Source organism: Cervus elaphus, chromosome 21 (assembly GCF_910594005.1).
Source record: "Cervus elaphus chromosome 21, mCerEla1.1, whole genome shotgun sequence".
Taxonomy (NCBI): domain Eukaryota; kingdom Metazoa; phylum Chordata; class Mammalia; order Artiodactyla; family Cervidae; genus Cervus; species Cervus elaphus.
This window is the reverse complement of record NC_057835.1, coordinates 65394173-65419582: the sequence shown is the minus strand read 5'-3', so window position 1 is coordinate 65419582 and position 25410 is coordinate 65394173. Positions and strand designations below refer to the sequence as shown.

Genomic DNA, 25410 nt, shown 5'->3' with positions numbered 1-25410 from the left:
GCAAACCAGAATCTATAGTTACCTTACTTAGCTGTGGCTTGAGAAGTTCCTTGATTATCCCTTGAAGTTCATATCCCTTCTTTTTCTTCACAAGAGGTAACCATGAAACTAAATGTTACTTTATCCATTTTATTGTTAATCAGTATTTTTTGTTTGTTTCTTTGCTATTAAGAACATTCTTAAAGATGTCTCCTAAATAGATGTCTCCTGGCCCAGAAGTTAAAGAGTTTCCCTATGGTCTTTAACTAGGAATGGATCTTCTAAGTTATAGGGTAAATGTGTGTTCAACTTTATTAATATAATAGTAGGTGAGCTAACCAATCATCCATATTTTCCTATAGTTTAAGTTTCTTCCTTTTATTTATATAACTTACCTCTATAATCTGTTTTGACTTTGTTTTGATTTATTATATGTTGTGACAATCTAATTTTTTTCCCCTCAAATAGCTAATTTTCACAATTCTATATAGTGAATATCAATCCTTTCCCAGTTGGTTTGGCATGCTTCTCCCCAAATCAAGTTCTTACACAAGCAAAAATCTATGTCAGCCCTACTTACTGTGTTCTTTCAGGCTGGTAGTGTTGACATTATCTTCTATGATGACATGATCCATCAACCCAGCACAAGAGAACACACCTATTTGGTGACCAGAAAGCTTATGCTCTTGGATTTATTCTTTGAATCTCTCCTGGTCACAGGTTGCTACAGATAAGCATCTTTTTAATTTGTTACATCATTTTCTTTTAAAGTATTAAATGCTTAAAGGAACTTGTGAAGCACAACTTATTCTGGGGTTCCATGAGAGACAGTTAGAAAATCATACTTTTCTCCAGAGAAATGCAATATACTTCTCCCTATTTGAACTCTTGCTATAGGGATATTTGCTATAATGACTTGCATAAGCCTGTTTTTTAACCTAAAATTTGCAATTGACTTGAAATCTACTCTACTGAATGTGCACACCTGCATAGTGAAAACTATTCTGCAGGGGTCCATAGGATCAAGAGTGATATAACCACACCTAAACTGTTCTCTGCTGGTTCAAATTCTTTACATGCACTGTTCATTATCTCTATTTTCTTCCCATCTTTTTCTTGAGAATTTAACCCTTCAGAGGTCTCAGAGTTTGCTTTTACCATAGACCTGGAAGCATAGCAACCTTGGCCAGTTTAGATAATATCTTTAATATATGATTTTGTGATTTATGTTACAGTATGAGCATCCTGCAGTACAGGAGATCATAATACAGATCTGATACTGAATAGTACCTCTGAGTCTTTCACACAACTAACAGATTCATAAAATGTTAAATAATTAGATAATATTTTTAATGCTTTATGTTACACAGAAATCCTTGGTGGATAGTCAAGTGAGTGCTAGTGAGACCTGGGAAAACTGGTTGGAATTTGCACAGGCTATAAACATATTATTATTTTCTTATTTAAAACTACAGAATTCACAGACTAGATGCAACATGAAATTTGCTGTTCCGTAAGCTTTTAATAATGAATTTGACTAGTCGAGAGTCCTAAAATTGTCATTTGATAAAGTGATTTGATAAATCACATTCCAGCCTTGTCTCTGATGATATCCAGATAATCTTGGAAGTTCTGGGTTTTCCCAAACTCCTATTTATAATCTCTGGCTTACTAATGGAATGCTAAATCTCACCTAGTCTTCATGGCTTTCCTTATTCTTGAAAAGCCTATGACTACTTCTTCCTAGTCCTGACAACCATACATGGTAAATGTTATTAACAGGGACTGCTGTTAACATAATAACCAAGGATACAAGCAAAATTATTTTATTTTAAATACTGGGAAAATATTTGTAGTTCACAAACTTGAGGCAAATGAAGTATTACATAACCTCCAGATCTCGAGACTAGTAAGTACTTACACATTCCTACAGAAACACATCATACTGTGGCACACATTAAGAGGCCTTTTGAAAGGGTCATTTAAGTCAATACAATAACTCCCCCACCAAAAGCAAACTAACAAAATGTCTGACCATTTTATCTATTATACCAAAATAAAAATTCTCCAAGTGGATGGGGAAAATCAATATGACTAGATCCTGTCCTCTACCATCTTATCCTTTTCTTCTGAAAATAGCCTATGTGAATATACGATGGAAAGACAATATAAAAATGAACATCTAACACTGTACCTGACACACAGTACATACTCAATGTATTTTCACCTACTGAGTGAATTAACTACTTGGCATGTTAAGAGTTTTCTTTTAAGTAACAGAAAGTTTATATTTTATCCATAGAGAAAAAAATTAACTCAAGAAAAATCAAACAAAACCTTCTTACCCACAGTCTGGAGCTGGACACCACCTACAATCAGGATCTGCAACGAGCCACCGTCTAAGCATAAATTCTTCATATTTTTCCATCAAGACATCATCACTTAATATCAAGCGGATATCGTGGGGATTAAACCGTTCAGTACATTCTGGGCAACTGATATTAACTCTACTTTCAGAAATTTCTATCCTCAGATACTGTCGTAAGCAATCCACACAAGATCTATGATGACAAGTCATTATTTCAGGAAATCTGTCTTTAGAATGCCGCAAAAGGCACAAGGGGCACTCTATAAAGTCTCCAACTTGTTTGCTGATGGAAGTTAGCCCATTGTCAGAGGAGGTATTTGTAGAGAAAATGGAGTTCTTATCAGTACACATTTCAGAATGTATACTCTCAATACTTGCAATTCCATCCACCCCGCCATTCAGCTCCCTTGATTTACGTTTGTTATCCTTTTTCCTCCGAAACAGAGAGCCTATTGAAATTCTTCTTTTTTTGGGAGCCTTTTTGACTGAAGGCAAGCTCACAGATGAAGCAGAAGACTGAAGATCTCGATCTGAACCCATCTGCCGATGTAAACTCATGTCTAAAATGCTCATTAGAACTGAGTCAGGGTCTGTGTTTACACACAGCCCTTCATTATATTTAAAGATAAAATCTATTTCTTGTTCTTGCATTCAGATTAAGTCATGATGTTAGAAAATCCTACTTGGTTCCTTCAGAGAATTCTTGAAAGAGTCCAATCTATAGAAGACTTATCACAAATGTTCTGAAAAACAGAAGAAAACAAAACACCAAGATTATTTAATTGTATTCACCATGTGCATGTCTTTTTAACAAACCTGCAAACTCTCTATGAAATATCAAACAAGTATGTACTTTAATCACTGGTTTTTGGTTTTGATTTCTTAAAATAAGGCCAGTTTATGGTAGAGCGAGTGGTAAAGAACCTGCCTGCTAATGCAGGAGATATAATGATACGCGAGTTCAATCCCTGGGTGGAGAAGATCCCCTGGAGGAGGGCATGGCAACCCACACCAGTATTTTTGCCTAGAGAATCCCATGGACAGAGCCGGGTAGGCTACAGTCTATAGGGTCGCAAAGAGTCAGACTTAGCACATAGCACGTTAGCAGTGAACAGTCTACAAGAGATTTAAAACCAATGCTGATATAACAAAGATATTATTTAATCCTAAGAATCTAGATTTGGGCCAAAGATCTAAACAGACATTTCTCCAAAGAAGACATACAGATGGCTAACAAACACAGGAAAAGATGCTCAACATCACTCATTATCAGAGAAATGCAAATCAAAACCTCAATGAGGTACCATTACACACCAGTCAGAATGGCTGCTATCCAAAAGTCTACAAGCAATAAATGCTGGAGAGGATGCGGAGAAAAGGGAACCCTCTTACACTGTTGGTGGGAATGCCAACTAGTACAGCCACTATGGAGAACAGTGTGGAGATTCCTTAAAAAACTGGAAATAGAACTGCCATATGACCCAGCAATCCCACTCCTGGGCATACACACCGAGGAAACCAGATCTGAAAGAGACACATGTACCCCAATGTTCATCGCAGCACTGTTTATAATAGCCAGGACATGGAAGCAACCTAGATGCCCATCAGCAGACGAATGGATAAAGAAGCTGTGGTACATATACACCATGGAATATTACTCAGCCATTAAAAAGAATTCACTTGAATCAGTTCTAATGAGATGGATGAAACTGGACCCCATTATACAGAGTGAAGTAAGCCAGAAAGATAAAGACCAATACAGTATACTAATGCATATATATGGAATTTAAAAAGATGGTAATGATAACCCTATATGCAAAACAGAAAAAGAGACACAGATGTACAGAACAGACTTTTAGACTCTGTGGGAGAAGGCGAGGGTGGGATGTTCAGAGAGAACAGCATTGAAACAAGTATACTATTAAGGGTGAAACAGATCACCAGCCCAGGTTGTATGCATGAGACAAGTGCTCAGGGCTGGTGCACTGGGAAGACCCAGAGGGATGGGATGGAGAAGGAGGCGGGAGGGGGGATCGGGATGGGGAACACATGTAAATCCATGGCTGATTCATGTCAATGTATGGCAAAAACCACTACAATATTGTAAAGTAATTAGCCTCCAACTAACAAAAATAAATGAAAAAAAAACACATTCTTTTGAATTTTAAAGTATATAAATATTTCATAAAAAAAAAGAATCTAGATTTGAGTTGACCTTATTATTAAGATCTTTATAAAACTTCTGATTTTTATCATACTCAAACCTCAATGATTCCCACTGCCTTTAGGAGTTTTTTAAAAACTGACTATAAAATGTACATGTGAATACGAAGGGCTAAGAAGAGCTTACACAACTTTGAAGAATAATGTGTATGTGGAGAGGGAACAGATTCTCTTGCACTGGCAGAAATAATCACTCATTATAAAGTTACAGTAATTAGGAAGACAGTGTGGTACAACACAAAGATGGATATAAAGACCAATGGGGAACAAAACACAGTCCAGGAAAAAAGTCCCACTTACACACATGAATACCTGACTTACTGCCAAAGGTGACCCTGCTGAGCATTAAGAACGGCCTTGTCAAAAACGAAACAAAAACAACATAGTACTGTTTTACTGGTTACCATCTGAGGAAAGGAACTTAACCTATAGGTTAACCCTCTGCATAAAAATCAATTCCAGATGGTTAATAGATCTAAATGTGAGAAGTTAAATCATAACACTTCTAGCAGTCAGTAGAAGAGAATATTTCAATAAAAGATTTCTTAAATGAAACATACTAAAGTATCTGCCATAAAAGACTGTTAATTGGACTACAATAAAATCACAAGATAGTATTAAGGGAGTGGGAGAAGACATTTGCCACATAAAACTAATAAAGGACCAATAACTGGAATATAGAAAGAATACTTAGAAATCAAGACAAAGCAGAAAAATAGAAAAACATGTGAGGGACGCTCACAGGCTCTTCACAAAAGAATATGAAAAAGTGCTCAACGTCATTTGTTGTACATATCAAAGCCATACTGAAAGGATGGCTAAAATTCCAATAGACATTTCCAAATGTTAGCAAAGATGTGGACTGCTGATAGGAGTGTAAAATGGCATAACTACTTTGGAAAACTGTTCAACAGTATCTAGCAAATTTGGACATATGGATACTCTATTAGTACAATATGTAATAGTATCTATTACATACTGATACTCCTAGATATGAATGCACAAGATAAATGAATGCATACATGTATCAAAACATTCATATAACAATATTTATGGCAACACTAGTTATAACAAGCCCAAACACTGGACACAACCCATATTTCTATCAACAGTAGAATGGAGATATAAACTGTGATATATTCATTCCACTCTAGTATACCAGAAAGCAATGAAAATGAACAACATACCGCCACTCATAAAACAAACATGAATCTCTCATAAGAGGATGTGCACGTGCTGTGCTTGGTTGCTGAGTTCTGCCGACCCTTTGCGACCCCCTGGGCTGTAGCCCGCCAGGCTCCTCTGTCCATGGGGCTTCTCCAGGCAAGAATACTGGAGAGGGTTGCCATGTCCTCCTCCAGGGGATCTTCCCCAACCAGGAATCAAACCGGGGTCTCCTGCATTGCAGGCAGATTATTTACCAGCTGAGCTACCAGGGAAGCCTGTGTGCTGTATAATTCCACTTAAATGAAGTTTAACAACAGGTAGAGTTAATCTCTAATATATGTCAGAAGTCAGGACTGTAGCTACCTTTTGAGAAATGGCACATGTACAGTGGTTACAAAGGTATATTCACTTTGTGATAAATCACTGACCTACAGACTCATGGTTAATGCGTTTTTCTGGGAGATCTTTATATCAGAATTAAAGGTAAAAAAAAAAAAAAAAGCTCCCTGAGGTGACAGTCACACATATTCTTAAGAAAGTCACATGTACTTTTCTAATTCAAAATCTAGAAAACCATTTCACCCAGGCAAACTTAACTCACGTCCAACAGTTTATACCTTCCCATCATCTGCTGCATATTCCCTTAATTCTGAGGGAAATACAGTGTAATGGTAGACTCAACTAAAATTTTCTGCATATTTTCTTCTTTACAGTTATTATTTTCTCTTACATCTCAAAATGCTGCCTGTACTCCAGGGTTCAATATATGGATCAAAGAATAGACTATCTTGGGGATCCTAAGAATTTATCACTTAAAACATTAAACCAGTGGTATTTAATGTATATCACCTGGAGAATTTTTCAAACACACTTTTAGAAATTTGATAACCACATAATTTATTATCCATGTAAGAACCTAGTAAGAGTGAATGAAGGTGCTATTAATATTTAAAATAGGATGTGTGTGTGTTAGTCACTCAGTTGTGTCCTACTCTTTGGGACCTCACAGACTGTAGCTCGCCAGGCTCCTCTGTCCATGGAATTCTCCAGACAAGAATACTGGAGTGGGTTGCCATTCCCTTCTCCAGGGGATCTTCCTGATCAAACCCAGGTCTCCTGCATTGTGGGCAGATTCTTTACCGTCTGAGCCACCAGGGAAGCCCTTAAAATAGAATAATGGGGACAAACTAGAACATATGGTGATCCCACTTAGGAAGCCTTTCCAAAACATTGTGCAAATAAACAAATATGCCTTAAAGGAAAATAAACAAACTTGAATACTAAAAAATTTAATATTTTTATATGGTAAAAGCACAATAAAATAGGAAGACATGATAAATCAGTAAAATATAACAGTATTTTACATATAACAATGAACAACTTCCCTTAGTATACAAATGGCCTTTACACATTAGTAAGAAAAAGATGTACAACTCAGTGGTAAAATGAGCAAGGATATAGGAGGAAGAGTTTGGAGAAAAAGAAATACAAAAATTAGGAAGACTGGAAACAGTGTTCAACACACTAGCAATGAAAATTCAAGCAGAAGATACCATCTCTGTACACACTAGGCTAATAAAGGTTGAAAGGGTGGGTGAGTGTGTACTGAAAGAAGCACCGCACATTCTGCTGAGAGGAGAGCAGTCAGCACAACTCGGGAACCAGTTTAGCATTACCAGCTAAACCCGAAATGGAACTGTTCTTTGACCAGCAATCCTACATGTAAAGTCTATCCTTCAGAAATTATAAGGACTCAAGTGTGCAAAGAAAGTGTGCAAGGAAACTCACTGCATCCTAGTTGACAGAAGGAAACAAAACAAGGCAAACAAGCCCCAAACAAAACTTGGAAATAAGTGTCCAATGGGGAACCCGCAAAAAGAAAAGAATCAACCACAATTTACAGGTAATGATAAGGAACAGATCTCTCTATATAACACTGAATGAGCAATAATAACTGCAAAACAGTAGTATATATAGTATGAAAACATTTGTGGGAAAAAAATGCACCCACAGAGGTTTACAGGTACCTACAGAATTTCTGGAAAAATATTAAACCATTAATAATAGCTATGTTGGGGAGCATAATCTTTAGTATTCACTTTCTGCCTTCTGCATAACTTACAATTGTATTATGAGCATCTATTGCTTACAGGTTGGAAAAAAAAAAACAAAACCCTAATTGAACCCCAAAAACAACAACAAAAACATATTCCACCCTAGAATTAACCAATCAAATTGAGAATGTGGTCCACAACTTGTATATTTTGCAAATGTTCTCAGTAATTTAGTTGCACACTAAATTAGTGGTGAAGAACCACTAATACTAAAGAGTCTGCTAAACTCTTGCACTTAAAAACAGAATTTTGTATGCTTGGTCTCCAAAGCAAGGCTTCTTGTTTTTCATTACTTTAGGTACTAAAAATAAAAGTTCCATTAAAAAAAAAAAGACAGAAAAAAACCTCATGAAGGAACACTTCCAAACCCATTCTACGAGGCCAGCATCACCCTGATACCAAAACCAAAGACATCACAAAAAAAGTAAAGTACAGGCCAACATCACTGATGAACACAGATACAAAAATCCTCAACAAAATTCTTGCCCACAGAACCCAACAACATATTAAAAGGATCATACACCATGACCAAGTGAGGTTTATTCCAGGGATGCAAGGATTCTTCAACATATACAAATCAATCAATGTAATGCAACATATTAACAAATTGAAAGATAAAAATATGATAATCTCAACAGATGCAGAAAAAGTGTTCGACAAAATTCAGCACCCATTTCTGATAAAAACTCTTCAGAAAATGGTCACAGAAGGAACCTGCCTCAACATAATAAATAAAGGCCATATATGACAAACACACAGCAAACATTTTCAACAGTGAAAAACTGAAAACATTTCCTTTAAGATCTGGAACAAGACAAATATCAGATTAATAGTTGCAGGATTAGCTTTTTAAAAATAATTAATGTAGTCAAGAGTTATTGATAGCTAACTTATTTATCAATAACTTTCAGTAAGTTATTGAAAAACTTAACATTAAAAAAACTAAGATCATGGCATCTTGTCCCATCACTTCATGGCAAATAGATGGGGAAACAATGGAAACAGTGACAGATTTTTTTTTACTTGGGCTCCAAAATCACTGCAGATGGTGACTGCAGCCATGAAATTAAAAGATGCTTGCTCCTTGGAAGAGAAGTTATGACAAACCTAGACAGCATATAAAAAGGACAGACATTATTTTACCAACAAAGGTCTGTATAGTCAAAGCTATAGTTTTTCCAGTAGTCATGTATGGATGTGAGAGTCAGACCATAAAGAAAACTGAGCACCAAAGAATTGATGCTTTTGAATTATGGTGCTGGAGAAGACCCTGGAAAGTCCCTTGGACAGCAAGGAGATCAAACCAGTCAATCCTAAAGGAAATCAACCCTGAATATTCATCGGAAGGACTGATGCTGAAGCTCCAATACTTTGGCCACCTGATGCGAAGAGCCAACTCACTGCGAAAGATCCTAATGCAGGGAAAGACTGAAGACAAAATGGTTAGAGAGCATCACTGACTCAATCAACACACATTTGAGCAAACTCCAGGAAACAGTGGAGGACAGGGGAGCTAGGCGTCCTGCAGCACATGGGGTTGCAAAGAGTCGGACATGACTTGGCAACTGAACATGAGAAATAGGAACGGCCCACAACAGGTATTTCTACCATGTGTGCCAAAGCCTTGTTGACCGAAGATGTAGTGTAAGTGCTGATAAGTTTGTACTGACACATCAAAAATAATCTAATTTGGCAGAACACTATTTTTTATACTTCATAAAAATCATGGAAGTTGAGCATTCCAGGTGAAGTATCTAATCAATAATTACAATATTGTTTTAAGTGAAAATGTGTTGTAGATTTTAAATGCTCAACTTATAAACACAGGATAGATATGAGCAATTAGAAAGCTCAAATCCATACAAAGAGCAGCTTATGTTTGAAAAGCTGTATATATCATTCAGGATCCTGGCCAAAACCTGAAGCATTTTCAAAGAGGTAACTGAAGTGCTCGTTTACAAAGGTGTGGGTAGGGTTAAAGGAACCAACAGTGGTGGCAAAGGACTCAGAAAGCCACTGCTACCCTGTGGAAAAAAGGGCAGGGAGGGAGTTGTCCAATGGTAGCTGGAAGAATAAACATCCAGCTTCTCTCTTCTGGAGAGCTCTAATGTCCACCAATGCCTCACTCTAATGCCCACCGATACCTCACACTGGCTCAACCCAATGAGAAAGCAACAAAGGAAGCCAGGGGAGGCAGTCCTGAGAGTAAGTGAGACTCCTATGGGGCACAGAGCAAGGGAAGGATGAGGAATGGCTCTGCAGCAGCAAATAAAAACATTCAGTCTGGATATATAAAGAAGAGAATTTGGGAGTCAAGACCTGGCCAGACACTGTCAGTTATAAAAATCTTTGATAATGTCCATTCCTGAGTCTGAGTCCACTTACTTCAAATAGACATGACAAGAAAGAGAGGCTGGCACAGCCTAAAACTTGGCACTATCCTCCATGTTAGCCGAAATGACATGTAAGACAAGTTTTATATCTAGTGCCTGACACAACTGGTAACTTACAGTATGTGCCTAAGACACACTGGATAAATAAATCATGATTGCATGACACACATACGTGGAAGTAAGGAACTGAGGATTTGTTCATATCTTTGCTTTTGGCTTCCTACTGTTGTAAGATTCTTTTTAAGTGATACCACCTTACTACATTCAGCTTTTTAAACTGTAAAAAGAATCTGCACCCCACAAGTGCTACAGGATAGATAAGATCATGTTAAATACCTTGACATCACACAACTTCAAGGATTAGAGATTTAAAACATTCAACCAATAAACATCTCCCAACCACAAACATTTTAGCAGCATCTACTAATCATCCTGGGTTCAATCCCTGAGTTGGGAAGATCCCCTAGAGATGGAAATGGCAACCCACTTTAGTACTCTTGCCTGGAAAATCCCATGGACGGAGGAGCCTGGGAGGCTGTAGTCCATGGGGTTGCAAAGAGTTGGACATGATTGAGTGACTTCACTTTCACTAATCATCCACATGCCTCAGTGATTTAAGACTCATGAAAGGATATTTTGCAGAAAGTAGGCTGGGGGAAAAAAAAAAAAAAAGACAATAAAGAAATTATTTCCCAAGAGAAAAATCCCACTCAACTCTTGAGTATCTGTTTTTGCCTATTATTCAGCTAAAATTGGGTTTCTTCTATTACTTCTCACAAAAGTAAAAAAATGGAGAAAACCCAATAATTTTGTATTGATAAACACTACAAGTACCCACAGTTTCTGATTCTAATTTCTTTTACGGATGTCTGACACCCAGTTCAGCACCTCTAGAACATGGTAATAAAAGTAGCATGCCAAAACACCTACTAGCACTGCTGAAGAAAACAGAAAGAGGACTAAATATAAAGTAGTTTTTGTTTGTTTGAAGTGAGAAAAGAACAGGTACAGAGATTACCAGCACAGTTTCTATTGATCATTAATTCTGGTCACGACTGAAGCCCAAGCTATTTCATATTCAAGTGAGAGTCAAGAAAGGAGATAAATAAGACTTTCTATTTTAGATTCTATTAAAAAACTATTTTATATTATGAAAGTATAACAGGCCATTAAACTTCTTCAGCAATATATACTTATGTTGAGAGGTTGAGAGATGATGAATAAAAGAAAAAAAATAAATTAATATATATCTGGTATTAAACATGGTTCTCACATGTTTATAAGTTACATTTCGCTTTCTGTGAACTAACCACATGTTCATATTCTGCTCCTGGTGTAAGGTTTTTTTATATAAGGAACTCTACTATTATGTGTCAAATACATTAAAAAATTTAAAAAAAAAAACCTGCATGGCAATTTTCCAATGTAGAAATGAAAACTTTCGTGTGTGTGTGTGTGTGTTCAAATTCACATATTTTTCTCTTTATGACTTTTGGATTCTATACCTGTCTTGGAACAATCCTGCTCACTCCAAGATCACATTTTTAAAATTCATTCATATTTCTTTCTGGTACTTCTATATTTTGTTTATTGCTTACATCGTTTATCCATTTCAATTTACTTTCATATTAGAACTAAGTAGAGTTCAAAGTTTGATTTTTTTTCTAAATGGCTAGCCAGTTTTCTCAACACCAGTTACTGAATAATTATCTCCTTTCTAACTACATCTGACCTAATTTGATAAGCTACTTCTTAGTGTATAAATTTCTTGCTATCTAGGTGGTTAGGGACTTCCAAAATATGCTCTTGAAGTAAACAACCAAACTGTTTTGTTCCAATTTTTGCTGCTATCTAGGTGGTAGGGACTTCCAAAATACTAGCTGCTTTCTAGGTGGTAGTGACTCAAAAATACACTCTTGAAATAAACAACCAAACTGTTCTGTTCCAATTTTTGCTCCCACCAATTGGAGAGGTGCTTATTTCCCTGGATTCTAATCAACATTCTGTATTATTTCAATAGCTTTTTCTAAGTCGTGGGGGAAAAAAAGTAAGCTACTTTCATTTCTATTTCTTTGATTACTAAACAAATCAAACATTTGTTCACACTTATAGCCCTCTTTATTTTTTCAATGATTTATCTGCTCATATGTTTTTGCCCACTTTTTACACTGGAATATTAATGGTCCTCTTCAATTTTAAAACTTTCATATTTATTTCCTCTTAATATTTGCCCTTTAATTTTGTGATTTTTGCAGAAAAGAGGTTTAAAATGTTTATTTAATCACATCTACCAGTTCTTCTGTAAATTCTTTCATCACTTTATATGCTTACAAAATATTTTCTGGGGATAAAATCTATTTATTGACATATTTACCATTTGTGGTTCTCTTTATTCCTTCTTGTGGATCCAAGTTTCATCTGATGTCTTGATATTATTTCCCTCCAGCCTGAAGAACTTCCTTAAACATTTGTGTTGCAGATTTCCTATTAATGAATTCTCTCAAGTTTTGTTTATTTGAAAAATGTCCTATTTCACCTTCATTTTCATGAGTATTCTTTTCTGAATATAGAATTCCAGGTTGATAACTTCCTACTTTCAGAACTTAAAATAAGTCATTCCATTTTCTTCTGATTACCAATCATTTCTGATTAAGTCATCCTTCACTGATATTTTAATTCCTCTGTAGTAATGTGTGTTTTTTCTCCTTTGGCTGCATTAATATTTTCTTTCCACCTTTGATGTTCAGCAGCTTTGATCAAAATATACCTAAATGTTATTTTCCCTGTATTTATCATAGTTGGGGTTCATTGAACTTCTTCAATTTCAAGTTGACTTAATTTTTTGGCAAGTATTTCTTTACATATTTTTTTACTCAGTACACTGTCTGTGTCTCTTTCTTCTCTTTCTGCCAAGGCTCTGTTCATTTTTTGTATTTTTATCCATTCTTTGGATTTGCAAATTTTCATTGATCTACCGAGTTCATCAACTTTTTTCTCTGCCTTCTTCAGTCTGTTGTTAAATCCATTCAGTAAAATTTTTACTTCAATTGTACTTCTCAGTTCTAGATTGTCTATTCTTCTATAGTTTCTATTTCTCTGTTGAAATTGCTCACCTATATTCAGTAATCATGATCATGCATCTCCCTTTAGGTCACTGAATATATTATAGTCGCTTTCAAGTCTGTTAATTCTGCTAATTTTAGGGCCCGCTATCATTCTGGGATCAATGGCCGTGACATTACATCACATTTTCCCAATTCTTCACATGTCTAGTAGTTGCCTATTATAAACTGGGTATTGTGGCCATTATGCAGTAGAGAGATCTTCTCCTAAGAGTGAAAATTTTTAGTATACCTGACAGTTAAATCTCTGGCTCATAAAGTCAAACCTGTGGAGGCTTGGTTTTGCTTTAAAATGTGTCTCTGAGCACAAATGTTTTACCAAGCTCCTTTAATTTGGTGAGAATCAAACACCAAATTGTCTCTCTTGACCAGAGTACCAACTGAAATCTTTAGCCAGTTTTTCCAGTTTAACTGTTATTATCTTCCACTGAGCTCCACGGAATCTCTCTCCACAGTTCAGGGGTTACTAGCATATTTTAGGGGAGTTTTTCATAGATTTTAGGGCTATCTGACTATAGGTCCCTCCTTTCGGGGATTTACCCACTCAATTTCCAGCCATTCTGGCAGTCCCAAACTCCATCCCTTGACACCTTGAGCCTAGTTTTCTGTTTGATTTTCAGCTGTCCTGTGTTGAATGATCTTTTCCTTAAGAGGAAAGTTGTATGCATTTGATGCAGGGGAAACATTTGGTAGTTTTCCAAAGGATACCTTTACCTAAAGATCTAAGATACAATATTCTTAAATCTGTATATGATGCTATTATTATAGGAAATTTTGGCTTAAGTATACAATTCATTATTCTTAATCAGCATTAATTCATTTATTCTTTCAACAAGTATCTTCAGTGTTTATCATGTGCCAAATACTCTTCCAAGTGGTAGACACAGAACAGTGAACGAGAGCGACAAGGCCCCTGTTCTGTGGAACTTTCATTCTAGGGCATCCAAACCAAGCACTGAACAAAGACATTTCAGACCATGTCTTCCCCAAACAGTAATACTAGACTTTGCAAGGATATAAATTATAATAAAGTGATTCACTTTTTTCATAAGCATAATTTTGAAAGGAAAGACTTGATTCTATATGAGCATATATGATAGTCCCATAATCTAAACATTTTAGTTCCCAAATCTAAATATTTATCAATATCTATTTAAAGTTTTCTTTCTGAAAGTCTGTACATATGTGCTTTTGACAGCATTCTATTTTTCACAGTGACAATAGTTTTTTAGCATCATAAACAGCATACAATTTAAGTTGTACAAAGAGGGATCATTAGTTATCTGACCAAATTATCTAATACAGAGAAAATAAACTTAGCTAACTGAGCACGACTTCAGAAGCCAATGTTGGTGAATAAACAGTGGGGGATATCCTCTATACTTAACTACATTTTTTGGCCCTGCTCTTCCTCTAGAGTTATAAAGTTCCTAAGGCAATGGAAAAAGGAAATATTTATCTTCCATAGCATTTCCTATACAGAGTTGCAAACAATAACATATCAATTTTAACTATGCCTAGGTACAGCAGCAGCAGATACAATTTAATGTAGTAGCTGACTATAAAAAACAGAATTAATCATCATAAGCCATCCTTTGATCAGACCACAACTGGAAGTGATGTACTAGAAATGATGTATCTGCATACAAGCTAATTTTGGCCCCAAGTAAAAAGAGTTTTTGTACATCTGAACAAGTTCATTAAATTCTTTGGCTTTTCACATATGGTTTTCTCTGTACAGTGATACATCACTAAAGTTCGTTATAATGAAGTTTCATGTTGCTCAAAAAGGTTATTTAAATGTTTCAAGTTATCTTAAGTTATGTCATTCATCTTGCTGGTGTCAAATGTGAAATGTTATATTTTCCTCTAATAAATCTATTCCCCAGTATAGCTGGAAATTCAGCTATAGCAGTAATGCAGGCTCTGGGTATCATTCTTGCTGTCCAAATAATATTAAAGAGAGAAACTCTTTTATAAAAACTCTGACTTATTAAACATCTCTTTATACAGTCTGTTAAAGTAAAAATATAATAAGCACAATAATAAATTTTTGGTGAAGGATAAAAATGCTTAAAAACACAGCTTACCCATGGATAGGCTTCATAGAAATCTATGAAATCTCTAAAACTGTATACTAAATTATAAATTTAGGTATATGTCACAGATAGAATTCATAGCTTTCAACAGATTCTCCAAGAAGTCTAAAGTATAACAAAAGGTTAACCACTACTGCTGACATGGTGGAATTTAATTTGCCAGTAAAAGTTAACATCAGTTCAGTTCAGTTCAGTTGCTCAGTTGTGTCTGACTCTTTGCAACCCCATGAATCGCAGCACGCCAGGCCTCCCTGTCCCATCACCAACTCCCAGAGTCTACCCAAACCCATGTCCATCGAGTTTGTGATGCCATCCAGCCATCTCATCCTCTGTCATCCCCTTCTCCTCCTGCCCCCAATCCTTCCCAGCATTAGGGTCTTTTTCCAATGAGTCAACTCCTCGCATGAGGTGGCCAAAGTATTGGACTTTCAGCTTCAACATCAGTCCTTCCAATGAACACCCAGGACTGATCTCCTTTAGGATGGACTGGTTGGATCTCCTTGCAGTCCAAGGGACTCTCAAGAGTCTTCTCCAACACCACAGTTCAAAAGCATCAATTCTTCGGCGCTCAGCTTTCTTCACCATCCAACTCTCGCATTCATACATGACTACTGGAAAAACCATAGCATTGACTAGATGGGACTTTTGTTGGCAAAGTAATGTCTCTGCTTTTAAATATGCTAAAATATGGTCATAATTTTCCTTCCAAGGAGTAAGCGTCTTTTAATTTCATGGCTGCAATCACCATCTGCAGTGATTCTGGAGCCCCACAAAATAAAGTCTGACACTGTTTCCACTATTTCCCCATCTATTTCCCATGAAGTGATGGGACCAGATGCCATGATCTTTGTTTTCTGAATGCTGAGCTTTAAGCCAACTTCTTCACTCTCCTCCTTCACTTTCATCAAGAGGCTTTTTAGTTCCTCTTTGCTTTCTGCCATAAGGGTGGTGGTGTCTGCATATCTGAGGTTATTGATATTTCTCCCGGCAATCTTGATTCCAGCTTGTGCTTCTTCCAGCCCAGCATTTCTCACGATGTACTCTGCATATAAGTTAAATAAGCAGGGTGACAATATACAGCCTTGACATATTCCTTTTCCTATTGAGAACCAGTCTGTTGTTCCATGTCCAGTTCTAACTGCTGCTTCCTGACCTGCATACAGGTTTTTGAAGTTAACATCAGATTCTGTAAATTGGGTCTGCTCTCACTAATTTACATTATTAGTACTATATTCATACCTATTCTAATTATTAGCTCAGTTAGAACACACTTCTATTCCTTTAAGATAAGTTGCAGTTCCAAAGAGTTAAGTTTGGGGAAAAGTTTTAAAAAAAATAAACAGCCTTCATCTGTAAAACAAATGTCTCAAATTCATAATGCAAGAATAGATATAAGGTATGTAGATGGCCTAGACTAACCCATCACACATTTAAAAAACAAAATCTAACAAATAATGGCTAACTGATGTACATTCAAAGGACAGCTGTGTATAAAGATACTACAGAGCTATTATGTCATCTTCGCTTAAAATGGCAGTTACCACTGAATTTTTTTAAGTTCATCAATCCTCATAAGGTAAGTCAATAACCCAGATTTCATAGATCTGTATATAATATGCTCGTGTTTCTGAGGAGACATTCCAGTAATTAAAAGGCTTTTAGGTTGTCTTTCTAGCACCATTGCTGTTTCTCACTGGCCATCAAAACGTTTTACTTCTTTGTGCTGCTCCATTTTAAATAGAGATAGTGTTTAAGCAGAGATAGTGTTAGCCTGTTTCATTTTCCTTCCATTTGCAGCTAGATGCAGTCACGTGTCCAGTTCTGGCCCATGCAATGTGAAGATGATGATGCATGCCCCTTCCAGAACTAGTCCATAAATCATCCTTTCAATCATCCTTTGAGCTCTCTCCCTTTCCTCACAAGCTGGCTGAATGTAGTAATTCCAGTGGCTGACACCAAGCAGGTCTTTGGGGACAGTTGAGTCACAAGATGGAAGGAATTGGGATACCTGAGTCTTATAGAGTTCTGCCATAAGGTTTGGGGTTTTTTTGTTTCAGACACAACTATCTTACCCAAGATGAGATAAAATGAGGGAATACTTAAGAGTAGCTTGGAAGAAAAATTCTGAAAACAAATATAGGGTAATAATAGCTTATTTTTATTCAGAGAGTAAAGCACGGACTTCGGAGTCACAAGGGTTGGGGGTTCAAGTTCAGATTCTGACACTAGCTGTGTGACACTGCATTAAACTAAGACAGTTTACTACACTGTAAAATAGGAATAACAAATAACCGACAGTCCACAGAATTATTACTAGGATTAAATAAAATATATAAAGAATCTAGCACTAGTATGACATATTAATCACTTGACAAATATTAGCCATTATAAATATTTGAGAAGATGACACAAATGCAACTAAGCCACTTACTGGATAAATCTGTTTAAAAAAAAGATTATCATGCTTAAGGTTAGAAATAAAATGAACAAACTGTTGGCTCTGAAATGGTTTGTCTAATGTAATCAGAATACTCAGCCACTTGCAAGTTTGGAATATATCATTATAGAACATAAATTTCTACAAGATGAATATAGTTTTCACCCTTATGTTTATATAGTTGTAAACCTACAATAAGTAGTCTAACATTAAAAATGGAATAAGTAAATTCAACTTAACTACTTTTATACGTAAGGGAGGTGGAGGAAGTTCAACAGATCATAAACACAGGCACATCGTTTCCAGGAAGTTTTTTGGAAAGTGAATACTTATCAAGACCCAAATATACTACCTTGAGCTCTATCTCTAGATAATGTCTATGATCCCCTAGAAACATAAGCTAAAAGTTCATTCCCGTATGCCACAAAACCTCCCCAAAAAAGACAGTTTAAACTATTACAGAAAGAAAAGGCATTATTCATTCCATTTTCCAACAAAAAAATACTTAAAACATTTTGACTAGCTCCTTCCAGGAACTATTTAGAAGGGTAAACAACACAGCAATAAGGAAAAGGATGGAAAAGCATAGTGCAAAATGATGTGTGTGATGGAGTGCCCAGAGACATGAAAAAAAGTTTTTAAACAGGTTAAAAAAAGACTGAGCTGTCAAAAAAAAAAAAAAAAAAAGAATCTTTTCGATCTTTGCTATACATCAACAGAAGGGAGATAATAACCTAGTTTGAGATATTAGTCAAGTTTGTGTACCTCTGAATTTCAACTTTCTTATTTGAAAGCTAAAGTGACTGGATGAGGTAAAGTCTAAGGTCTCTTAGTTCTAAAGACTATGATTATAATATACAAACACATATACAGCTGTACCACATATCATGCACACACAGTCGTCCCCAACTCTGCAACCCTATGGACTGGAGCCCGCTGAGCCACGCAGTTTCCCAGGCAAGAACACTGGAGTGGGTTGTCACTTCCTTCTCCAGGGGATCTTCCCAACCCAGGGATGGAACCCGCATGTGCTGCACTGGCAGATGTATTGTTTACCACTGAGCCACCTGGAAAGCCCAATACATACATACTCTAGGGTTAAAAGTGGACAAATAGTAGTTTCTGAGATAATTTTTGTTTCTGTTCTTTTAAAAATATCTCCAAATTCTCTAAAGTGTTGGTATACTCTTTGGTCTTAGTAAATCCAGTGGAATGAATTGTAAACTGAATTTTACCAGTTTCATCATTAATCTGAATAATACTTCTATTTGGACAATTACAAATATTAAGTATTTGGGCTAATTTTGTCCTAACCAATTTTTCTGTAAGTTATTTTAAAAAGTATTGGTAACAGCAGTATCCTGCCTCTCCAATTCTGGAAATTCATTTGTCTCTTTCTCCTAAAGAACATGAGGAGTGGAGAAAGCAGAGACCTTTGGTTAGGGTAAATCATTATGTGTGTGTTTGTGTGTGTATTTAATTTTACAACATACGTACATGATGAGGTAGAGCACAGACTGGAAGAGTTATGTGGCAGAAGTCCTAAAAACTATCCTTAAAACTTTCTTCAAATTATAAAGTAATTCTCAGAAGCAACAGTGTCTCTTGGGAAACAAGAGGCACAATAAGCAAAATGTGTCTATTTTGCTCCAGATACACAGCATTTGCAGAGCTTCCCTCTAAATATGTCCCCCTAAAATCAGAACTGAAATACAAATGAAATATTTATTAATTTTATAGGAGAAGACAACTAAGGGAGTATTTTCAAAAGACAGCAGGAGAATCTAGACAAGAATTACACAACAGGTAAACAATCATAAAGGTTTATCATTGTTATGGCTTTCTCATTAAGAATTCAAAAGAAACAAAATGGGTTTAACTATAATTGTGCAACATAGTATTTAATTAGACATGTCAGATATTTTAACTATAAATATTTAGCTATAGAAAGCATAACAGTCTCCAATTTAAAAATCAGCAATCAAGAGACAGAGGGGATCTCAAATAAGTCATGAGATTCAAAAAATGCAAAGGCTACAAACTGGAACTATTCCACAAATACTAGTCATACACAGGTGAATCTGCTAGATACCCTCGTGAGTTCCTCAAAACAACTTCATTTAATTGTGGAACCTATACTTCTAGTGACTCTAATGTTTCAATCTAACGTTAAACTTTTAAGTGAGAAAACTGCAATCTAGAGTTACTCAGTTGAATACATCATCACTAGCCATATGAGGCTATTTAATTTTTTAAAAATATTAAAAAAAATTAAAAAAAATTAAATTCCAGTTCCTCAGTTGCACTAGTCACATTTCAAAAGCTTTATAGCCACATACGCCATTCCGAGGTTGTGTTAATGGTAAAGAACTCACCTATCAGAGACATAAAAGACAAGGGTTCAGTCCCTGGGTTGGAAAGATCCCCAGGAGGAGGACACGGCAACCCATTCCAGTATTCCTTCCTGGAGAAGCCCATGGACAGAGGAGCCTGGCCAGCTGCAGTCCATAGGGTCGCAGAGAGTCAGACATGACTGAAGCGACTTAGCATGCATGCATAGCTATATATGGCCACTGGCTACCATACTGGACAGTGCAGGTCAAGAATATTTCTATCATTGCAGCAAGTTCTGGTGCAATACAGTGCTGGTCTAGAGATTACTTGATTTATCCATATGGCTAATGTGCCAGAAAAACTCTTAGTCCTCTTTCTACTATTTTACTTCCTGGACAAGACCTTCATTAATCACCTGGTTTCTGACTGATCACATTGGCCTTTAAGTTCTGCTTATAAACATCCACTTGCTTCCCACAGATAAATGAATTTTAAACTTTGCATGCAGTTCAAAGTCTTACACAATCTTACCTTAGTCTCTTACCATTCTCTGACATAAAAACACACTCCAGCTGACTGGCCTACTTGTTAAATATATTAATAAAACATAGTTTCACTCCATGACACTTCCTGTGTCTTTGTCTCTGCCTGAATACTCTCTTCTGCCTTCTTTGCTCTGCTTCTTAGGCGGCACAGTGGTAAAGAAGCTCCCTGCTGATGCAAGAGACACAGGTTCAATTCCTGGGTCGGGAAGATCCCCTGGGGTAGGAAATGGCAACCCAAGGGATTTTCTTGCCTGGAAAATTCCATGGGCAGAGGAGCTTGGCGGGTTACAGTCCATGAGGTCAGCAAAGAATGAGACACAACTGAGCACACACACGCCCATACCGCACTGCTCTGCTTATTTAAACTCCACTATTCTTTGAGGCCCAACTCCTATCTTATGCCCACAGATCATTCTACATCAGTAATTATAAACTACTAAAAATTATTTCATTCTTTTATATAGAAGTTTACAATTTTCTAAACATGTCACCTAAATATTTTACTGTCATTCTTTGCTAGAAATGTGGGGGAAAAGTTAAGCAGAGTAAAGGTAATTGAGAGTGTGTGTAAGAGTGGTGCTGATCACAATTACTAAAAATTTTTTACTTTTGGCTGTGCTGAAATTCCGTTGCTGCATTTGGGCTTTCTCTAGTTGCAGTACACAGGAGCTACTCTCTAATTGCAGTGCACAGGCTTCTCATTGCAGTGGCTTCTCTAGCTGTGATGTGTGCGCTCAGGAGCTGTGGCACATGGGTTTGCCCTAAGGCACGCAGGATCTTCCTGGAACAGAGATCAAACCTGTGTCCCCTGCACTGGCAGGCAGATTCTTAACCACTGGACCACCTGGGAAGTGCCACACGACAATTTTTTTTAAGGGTGATCAGAACTAACTGAGAAGATGACACTTAAACAAAGACTTGAGGGGAGTTAGCCATGAGGAAACCTAGGAAAAGAACATCCAAGGGAAAGTCAACAGCCACTGCAAAAGCCTTAAGGCTGAATGTGCCTGATCGGTTCAAGGAATAGCCCAGAGGCCAGAATGAGGTCTAAGGGAAATGAGCAAGGAATATATGAGACAGATCAGAATGTTATCAGCCCAGCTTGTGTAGGGCTTCACAGACCACTGTAAGAACTCTGACTTCTATTTCTAAGTGAGATGGGAAAACTCAGGAGGCTTAAGAGGCTTCTAAACAAGATAGTTTAGAATCTGGATATTAGTAATTTAAAAGGATAATTCTAGTGTTAAGAATAGAATTCAGTTCAGTTGCTCAGTCATGTCTGATTCTTTGCAAACCCATGGACTGCAGCATGTCAGGCCTCCCTGTCAATCACCAACTCCCAGAGTTTACTCAAATACAAGTCCATTGAGTCAATGATGCCATCCAACCATCTCATCCTCTGTTGTCCCCATCTCTGCATGCCTTCAATCTTTCCCAGCAACAGGGTCTTTTCAAATGAGTCAGCTCTCCGCATTAGGTGGCCAAAGTACTGGAGTTTCAGCTTCGACATCAGTCCTCCCAATGAACATTCAGGACTGATTTCTAGGATGGACTGGTTGGATCTCCTTGCAGTCCAAGGGACTTTTAAGAGTTCTCCAACACCACAGTTCAAAAGCATCAATTCTTTAGCCCTCAGCTTTCTTTATAGTCCAACTCTCACATCCATACATTACTACTGGAAAAACCATAGCCTTGACTAGATGGACCTTTGTTGGCAAAGTAATGTCTTTGCTTTTTAATATGCTGTCTAGGTTGGTCATAACTTTTCTTTCAAGGGGTAAGCGTCTTTTAATTTCACAGCTGCAGCACCACTTGCAGTGATTTTGGAGCCCCACAAAATAAAGTCTGACACTGTTTCCACTGTTTCTCCATCTATTTGCAGTGAAGTAATGGGATCAGATGCCATGATCTTTGTTTTCTGAATGTCGAGCTTTAAGCCAACTTTTTCACTCTCCTCTTTCACTTTCATCAAGAGGCTCTTTAATTCTTCTTCACTTTCTGCCATAAGGGAGGTGTCATCTGCATATGTGAGGTTATTGATATTTCTCCCGGCAATCTTGATTCCAGCATGTGCTTCTTCCAGTCCAGCATTTCTCATGATGTACTCTGCATATAAGTTAAATAAGCAGGGTGACAATATACAGCCTTGACGTACTCCTTTTCCTATTTGGAACCAGTCTGTTGTTCCATGTCCAGTTCTAACTGTTGCTTCCTGACCTGCATACAAATTTCTCAAGAGGCAGGTCAGGTGGTCTGGTATTCCCATCTCTTTCAGAATTTTCCACAGTTTATTGTGATCCACACAGTCACAGGCTTTGGCATAGTCAGTAAAGCAGAAAGAACAGAACAAGAAGAGGTAAACACAGTAACAGGGAGGACAGTTAAAAGGCAGCTGCAATACCCTAGGACAGACATGATGATGGGCAAAACGATATGTCTTGAAAGTAGAACTGACAGAACTGACATGGATTCCAAGAGGATTTTGGCCTGATTAACCAGAAGGCTGAAACTGCTGTCCACTGAAATGGAGAAGGCTGTGAAAAGAATAAGTTTTAGGGAGAAGCTAAGAGCAGGGGTTCCCTTTAAATCTTAGGTGAGAAAATGCATCCAAATACCCAAATGACAAGCATGGAGTTTAGGGAAAAGTTTGGCCTAGAGATAAAATTTTGAGAAAAGTTGTTACCTGGATGGTGTGTAAAACCACAAGTATGGATGAACTCACCAAACGAGTAAATAAAGAAGGGTAAGGACTGAACCCTGTGGCGCTCCATCCTTAAGCTACAAGGTTTACAGGAGGATCCAGTAAAGGAGACAGGGAAGGCAGAAGGAATCACACCTTCATGAGACAAAACCTGTTGGTCTACCCATCAGTATTATGTTTTCACCCTTCCCCTAAATATAAACTACATCTTAAAAAGTCAAAAGCAAACAGGGGCAAATTGGCAGGAGGAGTGAAGAATGACATGAGAGACAATAACAATGCATATTACAGAATATAAACTATTTCTTAGCCTGTTCAGACTTGAGGGTATTTAGACACTTTCTCTGATATTTCTAAGAATGGATAAGCACTCCAAAGGAAGGGCTGTCTTATCTCTGACAGTCACAGTAAGTGATACAAAATAAAGATAAGCACAGATCTTTTTATTTTTGACTGCATGTTAGTTTCCTGTGACAAATTACCACAAAGCGGGTGACATAAGACAACAGAAATTTATGTTCTCACAGTTCTGGAGGCTAAAAGCCTCAAATCCAGCAGGGTTCTAATCCCTTTTGGGGTGGCACAGGAGAATTTGTTCTTCACCTCTTACAGCTTCTGGTGATCACAAGCATCTCTTGGCTTGGGGCCACATCACTCCAATTTCTCCCTCCATGGTCACACTATCTCCACCTCTTGTTTATCTCCCTCTCTTTTGTCTGTCTGTAAATTCCCTCTACTTTTCCATTATAAGGGCAACTTGTCATTGAATTTTGGACCCCTTGGATAGCTTGGGATGATCTCCTCAAGATCCTTAATTACATCTGCAAAGACTTTTTTTCCAAATAAGGTGTCATTCATGGGTTCCAGAGGTTAGCATGTGAACATATCTTTTTGAGGGCTACCACACAATCTACTGCATGATTCCAGAAATTATCAGTAAAATTTGTTATGTTTATGCAAAAAGTCAAGGGATGTTCATCTGTAATTGTAATAAATCATTATTTTTAATGAAAGCATATGGCTATCAGGAGATATCTATTTAGTTTGGCTATGTATTTGATTTAGCTATATTTGGCCATGCATAATTGCTTACCAGGTAACCACTGCAACCCCTAGTTCAGATAAAAGAATGAGTCATTGTGCTATACCGTACATATCCTGTGATGACAGTTATTTTCCCCATTTATATGCACTTAATCAGTGCCCACCCTCTATTTCCCAAGGGCTTTATTTCATGATTTTAAGGATGCCTATATAAGAAGTGTTGGTTATTCATATAAACAAAAACTGAAGGATAAACTAGTTCACAGGCAATATTTAAATAGATGAGAGGTTTAAAATTTGGTTCTGGAGTAGACCTAGTCACCTCTCTTGACTCAATATAACAGCATTCTGTATTGATTTATCTACTGTAACTTACTCCAGTGTGGGAGGCACCAGGACCTCCACACACAATAGTCTCATGGGTACTTCTTACTTCTGTTTTTACACTCAGATCTGCTATGACAAGTTACTAGTAATGAGAAAACCTCTTTTCTAACAGTCTTGTCTGAGTAGTTAAATGTTTCAAAGACACCCCCACAGTTGGGGGGGGGGGTGTGCGCGCGCGTGTACCCATGTGCTCAGCTGCTCAGTCATGTCAGGCTCTTTGCAACCCCATGGCCTGTAGCCCGTCAGGCTCCTCTGTCCATGGGATTTTGGAGTGGGTAGCCATTACTTTCTCCAGGGTATCTTCCCAACCCAGGGACTCAACTGTCTCTTTCGTTGGCAGGAGGATTCTTTACTAATGAGCCACCAGGGAACCTTCAAAGACATAATTTATACTAATAAAATGAAATAGATGATAGCACATTCTCCCTCATTTTACAAACAGGGAAAGTGAGGCAGAGTCACTTTGAGAAAGCTGTGCAAACAAAAGAAGTCAGGTA

The 25410-nt window shown here is 37.2% G+C and overlaps 1 protein-coding gene across 7 annotated transcripts in view; it reads right to left on the bottom strand.

Annotated features, from left to right (window-relative positions):
• The window catches only part of RNF19A (ring finger protein 19A, RBR E3 ubiquitin protein ligase), a 52619-nt gene that overhangs the window by 22476 nt on the left and 4733 nt on the right, over positions 1–25410 (bottom strand). For 3 of the 7 annotated variants that reach the window (XM_043879279.1, XM_043879280.1, XM_043879284.1), the window contains exon 2: positions 2325–3090. In XM_043879279.1, the coding sequence (XP_043735214.1) occupies positions 2325–2998 (674 nt within the window). In that variant the 5' untranslated portion in view covers positions 2999–3090. Of the gene's footprint in view, positions 1–2324; positions 3096–10731; positions 10750–20767; positions 20800–25410 lie in introns of those variants that run through there. The other 4 variants (XM_043879283.1, XM_043879281.1, XM_043879282.1 and 1 more) reach the window with 4 other exon arrangements.